We start from the raw sequence: 12,005 nt of genomic DNA, 5'->3' as shown, positions 1-12,005 counted from the left end.
GAGAGTATAAAACTAAATTGTCAATTAATGTAGGATTCGGTTTCACAGTGTTTTCCCTGACGAGATCCTAAGATTGTCGCTAACGAGGGAAATTCGTTTCACTATTGAAATATTTTCGGTATCAATGCCAACATCAAAATCTCCGTACTAAATGAACTAAATGAGTACACTAGACATGATAGAGATAAAATTGCAGTTAAAAGAAATGTGGGACAATGGATACATCAGACCGAGTGTCACCCACCCTTGGGAGCACCTATATATTTTTTGTGAAGGGGAAGATGAAACATTGAGGTTATGTACTGATTATAGATAGCCCAATAGAGCCAAAACAAAAAAGCATATATCATTTTCCAAGGATTAATGATTTGTAATCTTCTCGAAGATTGATTTGAGGTCTTTGTACCATAAGGTGTGCATCAAAGATGAAGATATTCATAAAACAACATTTAGAAGCAGGTATGGGCAATATAAATTTGTAGCTGCCCCATTTGGGTTCATTTATGCGTTTGATGAACAATGTTTTAAGTCTATACTTGGACAAGTTCATGTTGGTTTTCATGGATGATATATTGGTTTATTCCAAAACCAAGGAGGAGCATGAAGACCAATTAGCAACAATATTGCAACTACCAAGAGAGCACAAGCTTAAAAAAAAATCAACTCATAATGTATTTGAAGTTACCAACATTAAAACAAAATTATAAAAATTAACTTAGGTTCATAGGACATTTTTTTTCATTAACCAATTTAACTAAAAAGGCTGAAAGTGCATAATTACTTTTGAAATAAATGCCAATCTTTTATTTGTAACAAATACTGAATATTTCTTGGAGATTTAATTATTGATAAGTAAATTAAAATTCAAAGCCACATTTCAAATAGTCATGCCTATATGCATAAATATAAATAATTCTACTAGTTATTTCTTGATATTACACTTTAGTATGAAAAAGATGTGGTAAAAATATTTCACTACCAGTCTCAACAATATAATAAAGAATTTTGATATCATAGAAAGTAACATAAATTTATACCAAAAATATAAAGTAGTTAAGAATAAAAAAATCTTGTATTTTCAATTTTGGTTGTGAGAAACAACGTTTTAAAAATATTTCAATACACCAATTAAAAACTATTTGTATATTCATGTTAACAAATTTATTTTGATATCAACTTCCTAAAAAAAAAATTATATATTTTAATGTTAAGCATAATAAAATGAAAATAAAAAAATTTGTTACTTTCCTAATAAAAGTAATAAGAGGAAGATGTGTAATTCGTTCAATACTTATATAAAATTAATATATGTAATTTTAAAATAAAAATATTCAATTTAAGCTATAAATAAAATATTCCAATGTGCAGCTATAAATAATATTAACATATATTTGAAAATATGTTAATAATTAAAAAACATTTTGATTCTGAAAATCTGGTTCACAAATAAAATATTTGTCATGATTTTTTTAGAGAAGAAAAAAAAACTATTGAAAAAAAAAATTAATGGTTAAAATATTTCAAATATTCTCATTATTCTACATTTTGATCATTTTCCATGTATATTTTTTTTGGCTATTTTTGTTTAAAATCTAACCAATATCAATTAGAATTGCAAATTTAAATTGTATAGTTACCTAATTCAAGGGGTTAAATCCATTTATACATTCAAAATACAATTTAAACAATGAAAAATTTATATATAACCCGTGTAGATTATTTTAGCCACTAATATATTAAATACCAAGAAAAATCAAATTTTATAAGGTGCAAATATTTTTTCACTTTTTAATTGTAAAAAAATTTCACTTTGAAGAATTATACCATCTTAGCCACATTTAATATAAACCTATAAAAGCTATAAAAATAAAATGACAACTTAAATTATAAAAATTACCCTCCAATATATATCAAGTTTTTAAATTTACACATTATTTTTTTATTTTTCCTCTTTCCTTAAAATATACATATTTTCATCCATATGAAAACTATTTTAAAAACTCATCATCAAAACAGTAAAGCAATTGCCAATAAAAACATTTTAATTATAATATCTATATACTTATAATTTACGGCATCACTATCAAACAAATTACTTTAAAAATTGTATTAACATCCCTATAAAACTAATTAACAACATGGCCATCAAACTTTCTTCAAATTACTATAACATTTTTATTATATATACATATATCCTCTTGATGAAATCAACTACGGTTATAAGTTCCGATTGGGATTTAAATCAACCACTTACCACATAAAAGCTTCTGGAATTCAAGTTTTGAAGTGCTTATTGTTCTCTCACCGCAATCTGGATTTCCCCACAACAATTTTTTATTTAAATAAAATAGTTTCATAAACATGATTTTTATTTTATATTAACTTAAAATGAATATTTCAAATAAACATTTTTTCCTTTCTCCACGAAGTAGAACCACAAATGTGGGGACCCTCTGAAGCAATATACTTGACAACACTGCGATTACCAATCACCAACGAAGTAAAACGATAAGGGTGGGGACGGTCTGATGCAATATACTTAACAATAGTGCCATCGAAATACCAATCACCAACCGCTTCTGCAATGGTCTGTTATAAGATAAAAACGTAAAGAGGTTTAAATGGTTTAGAGATTGTGAGAGTGTTTAATTTCTTTCCCAATGGTAGAAATGGATCTATTAAAAAAAATTGCATTAAATTTGATAGATGTCATTTAAATTTTCTTAAGGTTTTGACTAAATATTTTAAAATATACCAAACATTTTATTATTTTTTAATTACTTTTGTGACTAAATTGTATCTTATTTAGACTCCCTAAACAAATATATTTGTACATCAACTTGAATTTAGAAAGTTTGAACATAACTTATTTAGAATATTATCTGGAAAAAGACAAATCATGACATACCTTCGAATTCAATTTTGGAGAATTCGCTGAGTGCCACAGAGCTTGTACGTTTGTTTGACAGTGTGAATAACATGAATCGATAAACAACCCTCCATCGCATGAGTCAAACACAAGTGTTAATGCATTGATCATTTTGTCCACGTATCCTGTGATTGGTAATAGTGTGTTATTGCACTGAAAATAACATTGGTTAATCTTGGTATTGAGAACAATATTGAAAAATATATGAATCATTTCTTCACAAATTTGGGTTTTGTTAGGTCACTATACTATTAGTGTAATATCTTATTTTTATTAGTTTGATCTTTTATTGTATTATTGTGTTTATATAGTCCCATTTTATTATTATGCCCCATAGAAACCCATTAGTGTTATTGTTGTGCCCCTATGATATTATTGTTATATAGGCTATGATTGTATTGGGACCCCTTAGACTCCTATGTATAGAATTGAAGCATTGTAATTTGTATCATCAAAGAATTGTTCATTTGTGTAATGTAAAAGAGGTTTCTCTCTCAAAGTGGGGGATTCTTAAGTCGTTGATTTATCTTTTGTATCTTTTTGGGAACTTTGGATTCTAGGGTTTCGTTACTCCAAACAAGCCATGGAATTTTCACTATAATGTTTTTTTGACGAAGTTTCATAAGCTAAAAAAACCCATTTGAGCCAAAATCATTTTGAACATCGGGTCTGAATTTCAGATATTGTTTCACTATATTTTCAGAGAAATGATCTAAGGAACTTAGTGTTTTTGCAAGCTCTAGAATTCGATCTCAAACAAGTCATTGTAGAATTTTCACTATAATCTGTTTTCTACAAACATTCAATATCTGAACTTAAAACCCATTTGAGTTGAAATCTTGGTGAAGCTTGGGCCCAAATTTCAAATCTTGTTTCACTATATTTTCGAAGATACGGTCCACGACATTTAGGCTTTTTGCAGATTCTCGAATTACATTCTAAATAAGTGATCTTGGGAAAACGGTCCTAACGATATCTCTAAGCATCAGATTGAATTTTCGTAAGAAGATATAAAAAGAGGACAGATTTTAATTTTTTATATATTTTCTTTAGGTCAAAAGGTCGAAACAGGGACACATGGCAGGTCGTACAAGTTCGCTCTACTGAACAAGTCTATAATAAAGGCATCATAGTAGATTTGTCATAACTCTTTTTTGAAGAATTCAATATTGATCAGACTGGTGGGGTTAGAAATAGGACTTAGAGGGCTACCACAGGCAAAAATTTCATAACTTGATGATCTGAAAATACATAGTTACAGTGGTTTAATGTCGAGCTCCTAAAAGCAATAAAAATAATGACTCGAATCAAGAAAATAAAAACACCTAATAAGAAAAATTGGATGGATGATTTGAAGAATGTGATCGAAGATAAGATAGATACATTTATATTTTCCATGGAAACTAATATTCATGGTATGGAAGTAGATTCGAAAAAAGACATGGAATATTTAAAAAAGCAAATGAAAAGTTTGAAAGAAGGTGGAACAAAGCTGCTACAACAAAGGACTCCTAATGACGGAAAGGTAGTAGAGGAAACTCCAAAGATCAATATGAGGAAGTTTGATGGCAAGAATCCCATAACATGGATACTACAGATGGAGAAATATTTTGATCTACATGATGTGCAAATATTATAAAAAGTAAGTATTGCATCTTTATATTTAGAACTGAATCAATTTTTATGGTATAAAGAGATTTGTTCTCGTAAACCATTTGTCACTTGGTCAATTTTCACAAAGGAAATAGTAGCACATTATGAGGATACAATGAGAAACAACTTCTTTAGCTAATTGGTAAATATCAAACAAAAGGGTTCAATGGGAGATCACATTGAGAACTTCCAAAATTTGAATATAAGTGTAAATGATATTCCATAGAAGCAGAGAATTGATGTCTTCATAGGGACTTTAAAGGATAACATTCAACATGAAGTTCGTTCTTTGGAACCTGATTCATTGGAAAAAGAATTCAAACTGGAAAGAAAAATTGAAAGCAAAATTATGGCAACAAGAAATCCTACTACTTGCAATTATAAATATTGAAGTGTTTTTGCTCCTAACCTTCCACAACCTACAAGGTTGACACCAAAACAATTGGAATAAAAGGAAAAAAATGAACTTTGTTACAGTTTTGATAGAAAATACAGTAAATGTCATAAGTGTGATGTCATAAGTGTGATGAGAAGAAATTATTTTACATTGATTGTGAAAAGGAGGAACAAAAGGATAAAGAAACGTCAAAATAAGAGGATATACACCCGGGACCAACCCTAGAGAAAGAAGAAATTAATCAGACCATATCTTTTAATGCATTAGCAAGAATTACCACTCCTCAAACTCTCAAGATAGAATGACATCTCAAGAAGAAAAAGGAACTCTCAAGATAGAATGACATCTCAAGAAGAAAAAGGATAGCCCCACTTTCGCACAGAATCGAAAACCAACATCATAGTGAAATAATTTTTGATATAAGCGACTATATTTTTACAAATACAACCATACAAACAAATGTCCCTCAAGCAAGCTAAGAATGATAATAAATTATCACAAACAATGTGCTGCAAAAGATTGGTACTGCCATACAAATTGTAGCTTCTTGCATCTTCCCAAGTGCCCCCAATTTTACACATTTCATGCTTAAAGAAGGTTATAGGTGACAAGCTCCGAGTTCAAACAATATTGGAAGAATAAAAAATCATATTGGAACCTAAAGTAGTCACGAAAACAAGAAATCGACAACTACGGAATCAATAAATTTTAGAGTATCTCATCAAGTGGAAGGACTTACCTGCTCAAGATTCCACATGGGAGGATGCGAATTTTATATAGAAGCATCCATAACTACTCAAGAGTTGAGGACAACACATTTTGAAGGAGAAGGGCATGTTAGGGCCTTATACTACTACATTAACCCCTTATTGTTATTAATGTGACCCCCTTATTTTATTATTTTGCGCATAAAGTTCCCATGTTTTTATTATTATGCTCCATAGAAGCACACTATTGTTATTGTTGCGCCCCTATAATATTATTGTTATGCAGACTCTGATTGTATTGGGACCCCTTAGACTCTTATATATTGAAAGGAAGTATTGTCATTTGTATCATCGAAGAATTGTTGATTTCTGTAATGTAAAGGAGGTTTCCCTCTCGAAGAAATTGATTTTTAAGTCATTGATCTATCTTTTCTAACTTTTTGTGAGTTAGTTTCATAATAATTTTCTTGGCAAAACATCTCCTATATAATTATTGCACAAAGATTTCACAATAATTCAATTGTAATCCAAATATAATCACAGAAAACTGAATTCGAAAATAAAAAATTAATTATTACACAAAGATTTCACACTAATTCAATTGTAATCCAAATATAATCACAGAAACCTGAATTCGAAAAAAAAAAAAAAAATACAATGTGTTACTAAAGAAAAGCTTCGAATATTTATGCACAAAAGTAACCTTTCGTTATTTTCAATTGCCACGGAGTGCAAGTCGTGATATTCGCCTTGCACTCGTCCCAAATACCGTTGGGATCCGCTGAAGTAGGCACCCAAATATTTGCAACCTGTAGAAAACAAATTGACAGCCATAGAAGATATGATATCGCATTCAATTATTCTATGTTGTTCAATAAACAGTGAAAAAGTCTCCAGAGATTTTATCTACCTGTGTTGTATCATATGCAGGGTTTACAACAAAAAGTGGTGGTTTGATCAACTGTAAAAGATATTGCGGAAAGAAACACTGCCATTATGTAAAATCAATGTTGGTAAAAACTCTTATAGATTAGATAATTGCCATTATAGGTAGAGGTTTCTCTGTGGGATGTTATTAGTTAAGTTTTACTAATAAGTTAAGGAAGTAATCTCTTTCTGTGGATTTTTTGAGATATTTAAAAAGAAAAAAAATAGAATTTAAAATGAAAATAATTGATTAACGTCATATTACCAGACTTCCCGGATCCATTTTTGATGTACAAGCAGCTGGTAAGTTTTTTAAAGAACCCTGAAATACAATATCATATTCAATAAAACCATGAGAATGGAAAACAGGTTTCATGGAATTGCAGGTATAAAAAATAGAGATGAAGAAAACAAATACAAAATGTTAATTAGATTAGGATATGTAAGTAGAAAAGAGTCGAGGCATATACATGAAACGTGACGATTTCATTATAGAAAAGTCTAAATAGATTTCGACCAGCTACGTTGTCTCTGTGATCATGCAACAATATGTAATCGAATTATAAAAATTTGCAATAAACTTTGTATTAAATATCCATGCATATAATAGAAAATATGCATGCAGGTTGTAGATTAGAGTAGAGAACGACAATATTAAACTTTTGTAATTTTCGATTATTAAATCTCATTGTTCTTTGTATAAAAATATAAATAATTCCCTTCAAATAAACGATATTTTAACATAATGTAAATGAATAATAAATAATAAGTATATTATTTGAAATAAATGTCAGAGAAAACATACAAATCCATGAAAAATCCAGCATCGGCCATGCATTTGACATTAACACTCTTTGGAAGAAGATCCCCAAATTCGTTGCAGTGAATATACGTTGCGAGGCCACCTGCTGAGCAGCCAGTGAATAGGACCTGCCATATGAAACTTTATTACATTTTACCATTTCAATAAGGTTATAAAAGAGCAATCTTCAATTTGTTATGCTCCTAAATAATGGATTTAATTCGAAGGGAATACCAGTTTAGCAAGGAGAGGAAACACATTATGATAATCTTTTTTTTACTCTATATATACGTAGGCTTGAAAGTTTTTTCAGTAATTTGGATGGGATAAATTACACAACTTAAATTTGTAATTCTTATAAATTTGTATTTAGATTTTAAGGTTATTTGAAATTTTTTAACTATAACATTTTTTAAAAATTAATTATTTTATATAATATATGTATAGTTGAATGAAATATTTTATTTAATATGGACATTGAAATATTTTATGTATTAATGACATTGTGTATATTAAAATGCTTTTCTAATAGTGAGTTATTTTTAGATACACATCAGTTTTACTTAACTTTGCATTATAAGTGTATTGATTTTATTATTATTCATTATTCAAATGCCACATATCAAATTTGTAATAAGAATTAGATGAATTACACATCTCCCATTTCTTATGAGATAAGAGAATTATTTTACTTTTAATTATTTCATTTAAACATTAAAATATTTTACTATGTCAAAACACCCAAGTATGTTATTTCACATATACATAGCAATATTTGATTAATATACAAGTATGTTATCTCACATATACATAGCAATATTTTAATAATGACTTAGATATTAAATGTGAAATGTGTATATTCATTTCTAGTTTTTATTTTATTATAGTATGTTGGAAACAATGTTTAATACTGAGATGGGAGGTTATGGGTGGGGATGGTGAATCAATATTAAGGTTAATTTTTACTTTTATGCTAATTTGTATTTTCATTTTAGGCTTGGAAATCATTCATGTGAGTCATTATCATCATATCATATGACTACAATACAAATAAAAACATGAACACACATACCATGAGATACACATAAGACACACTAGTTTAACGTGGAAACCCTTTCTGGAGAAAAACTACCAAATCTTTGTTTGTATTATGATGTTAAATATGAGCTCCTACTCTATTTACATTTATCTTTTTGAGAACCCCCTCATAGAAAACACCAACTCCCTTCAATTTTTTGCTAGCACTCACTAGTAGGAAGCACCATCTCCCTTATTATGCAAATACATGATCACCTTACCATCAACCACCAACTTCATGGATTTATGCAAGCACCCACTTGCAAGAGGCACTGACCTCCAAGGTCTCCATAGACACCTACTAGATGGAAGGTCCAACTCACTATTTTGTAGGCTCTAACCCACACTAAATAAAGAAATACCTACTCGTTGTTATGACACCCACTTGGCTTGATTTTAAGTCTTTGTTCTCCTCATCAACCTTCACTTCACTCATCCCACATAGATATATGTCTTATGCTCACTCTGCTCTCCCTGCAACACGATACATAAGATTTAACATTCTTCATTCAATATGCATAACTAGCATCTCTCGGCCTTTGATGTTACATAACATCTCTCATCCTCTCTCAACAACTCTCATACACACAAAGCTCTCTACACAGCTCTCCAATAATGTTTCATTCCGCCACCATTCACAATTTCCATCCATGGTTTTGTTCCTCTATAACACAGAGAACAATGCAATATGCCAACTCATCACATAGTCTCAGTGTACATTGGTATGGATCATTTTTCTTGGGATAGGAAATTTTGTTCAATCTCATAACTGCATTGCTTTCAAGGCACACAACTTCTCTACATCAACAATTTGAGTATTGGTGGAACTTACTCAACCATCATGCAGAGTCATGGTCTCCAATACTTCTTTGTAAGGCACATAAGACTCGAGAAGAATAATGCAATGCACAATTAGAATTCATAAATTCATGAAGGTTAAACTTGTTGCTTCCCTACCTTTCCATCCATCGATATGCCCCTCTTATTTGCAAAAATAAATGGTTTCAACTATTGTTGAGTTCTTTTATAAGACCAACAACATGATATAGATATTATTGAGAGCATTTCCAACCAGTAACCTGAATTTCAAATAAATTCCTTGTTTAATTATGTGAGTGTCTTGGTTTTCACAGTTAGACTTATTTTTATCTTTACTACTTTATTTATTTATTTTTCTATACAATCCAAATCTACTTGAAATATAAAACATCTATTCAAATGTAGGAATATTTATGTTGAATTCATGAGCATAACATAATTATAAATATACTCATATTCAAAATTGGAAGATATGATTTAATGATTACCAAAATAGAAGGGGTGGCAAGAGCGGAAGGGGTAATCATTTCCTCAGTTAAAAAGAAAAAATAATGTTTTCTTGCGGATTAGGAACTACCACTAAGAATAGAGTGGAACAATCGACATTATCGATGTGGATGAACCTGGAAATTTATAAAAGTATCAACGAGGTTAAGGTAATTGGGGATTCTTGTCTAGTTATCAATCAACTATTTAAGCTCTAATCTTAGCGCATTTTCTCTCATGATCTATGGTCATGAATCAAGTTATTTATTACATGCATTAATAAGGTGGAGGAATTTACATATTTTAAGGGGACAAATCTTCTTGGATGATAACCAAGCCAACAAGATTATGGTTACAAGAAGGAGTTATAAAGAGGGTCGCCCCCTCCCATCACCCCATTCCATAATGAGTCCAATAAGCATGCATTCTAAATTATCTATTGGAAAGAATGGAGTTTTGTGGGGTTTCTTAGTCCTCGTAAAAATCATAAACATGTTCTCACATTCTATCATTACAATTTATTCTTTAAATGGGAATATTTAGAATAAATTTTTATTAGTAATATGAATAATAATGGAAAAAGGATCCATACTAAAAGAATACTATATTCATAAACTTGGGAAGTCCTTCCATCATGATCTAGACAATGAAAAATTTAAACGATTTACTATTGCATAATGATAATGAAAATTTCCACCCAACAATTATGTGTTTTATCCATATAGATAAAGGAATATCAAGAAAAATTGAGTCATCATGAAACATAATCATTGCCACAGAATTATTTTTTATATGAATGATAATATGATCACTACAAATACATATATTATCATATTATGGAATGGATCAATTAATCTATCTTAAATTATTGATTAGGAGATTTGAATACAATAGACTAACATGGATTATTGAGGGTTTCCTAAAATGGGAAGTATGGTAGAAAATGTCCCTTTGTCTTTCTGAGGGGGATTGAATGATTACCTTATTTATTATCTATTTATTTATGAAATATTGAAATTCTTGTACCCAAACAAAAGGAATTCATTAGGAAGTTTGTATTCCCTAATTTTGTTAACTAGAACGAAGATGTCTCATAGGAATGATGGCCGAGGAATTCAAGGAATAGCATTGAAATCATTATGTAGGATTCTACTTATTTAGGATTCAAATCCCTCTCTTTTTCTATCTTTGCACTACTATTTTCTTCTCACCCATTCTTTTTTCAATCTATTGAATCCCAATAAGACAATTTCCTAATTTCGATATCAATCTCCCTCTACTGAAAAATAATGAACATTAGTTCATAGTATTGGAAGGGTAAATACTATTTTAAAAAGAAATAAAACAAAAGTATCATGGATAACATGTAACATGGGAAAGGATTATAAAATTTATCCTTTAAGAAGGGGGAAAAGAACGTATAAGAACATAATTTCTTGATGTCCAACAACTAACCCCTCCTTTTGATTCATTCTTGAATCAAAGATTGAATAAAATAATACTCTTTGATCAACAATTAATTAATCTTCAAACTGATCCATTTACTATCTGTTATGTGATTGTTCATTCCTTTATATTTTACAATGTAAATAATTAAAATTAAAATGTTTTGGAAATTTGTCTCTCTGGAATAGATCTATATTATTATTAATGATTGATGGCAATCTTTGTTAATCTCTTATAGTAATCACTTCTTGAGGTTTTCAAGGGTAATTTGATATATCTATCATATGCTCGTTGACCCAAATATGTCCATGATTAACTAGTTGTCTAGCTCCATGAATGGTGAAAACCATACCTAAATGAAAAAAATATTTGCTTGAAATAGGACTTGACCCTTTGATCCTTTATTTCTTCTAGAAATATGAACATATTTAAGAAATTATCACTCCATTAGTCTGTAATGAAAAACAATTTCTATTTTTTTTCGAGCTGGATACAATATTGATAGGTTTTCCTCAAATAATATAAGTTAATAGAATGCTTTTGGTTTTTGGGTATTTTATGTTGACACCTAATTTTTGGGATTAGGTAAACTGATGTAAATATTGTAGATAGTAAAAATAAAAGGAAGTTGGAAGACGAAAAGGCATTGGGAGATGAAACCCAATAGTCTCCTCTCCTTGTATATATTCATATTCCCCCTTAATGAAAATCAATTCAAATTCTTAGAGTTACTCCTGGCTTGTCATGGTATCAAAGTTGTTA

At 29.7% G+C, this 12,005-nt stretch overlaps 1 protein-coding gene across 1 annotated transcript in view; it reads right to left on the bottom strand.

Annotated features, from left to right (window-relative positions):
* Positions 1–2,397: 2,397 nt before the first annotated feature.
* Positions 2,398–12,005, bottom strand: part of LOC149215460 (pectin acetylesterase 8-like) — a 29,515-nt gene continuing 19,907 nt past the window's right edge. Inside the window, exons 6-12 of the mRNA XM_089389722.1 lie at positions 7,419–7,543; positions 7,084–7,144; positions 6,879–6,935; positions 6,597–6,674; positions 6,390–6,495; positions 2,909–3,054; positions 2,398–2,589 (exon numbers count right to left, since the gene is read on the bottom strand). Of these exons, the coding sequence (XP_089245848.1) occupies positions 2,398–2,589; positions 2,909–3,054; positions 6,390–6,495; positions 6,597–6,674; positions 6,879–6,935; positions 7,084–7,144; positions 7,419–7,543 (765 nt within the window). The remainder of the gene's footprint in view (positions 2,590–2,908; positions 3,055–6,389; positions 6,496–6,596; positions 6,675–6,878; positions 6,936–7,083; positions 7,145–7,418; positions 7,544–12,005) is intronic.

Source organism: Pinus tabuliformis, chromosome 1_1 (assembly GCF_031772625.1).
Source record: "Pinus tabuliformis cultivar Carrire ecotype Pingquan chromosome 1_1, CPIR1, whole genome shotgun sequence".
Lineage (NCBI taxonomy): Eukaryota > Viridiplantae > Streptophyta > Pinopsida > Pinales > Pinaceae > Pinus > Pinus tabuliformis.
The sequence above is the reverse complement of the archived record's forward strand: the minus strand, read 5'-3'. Positions and strand labels throughout refer to the sequence as shown.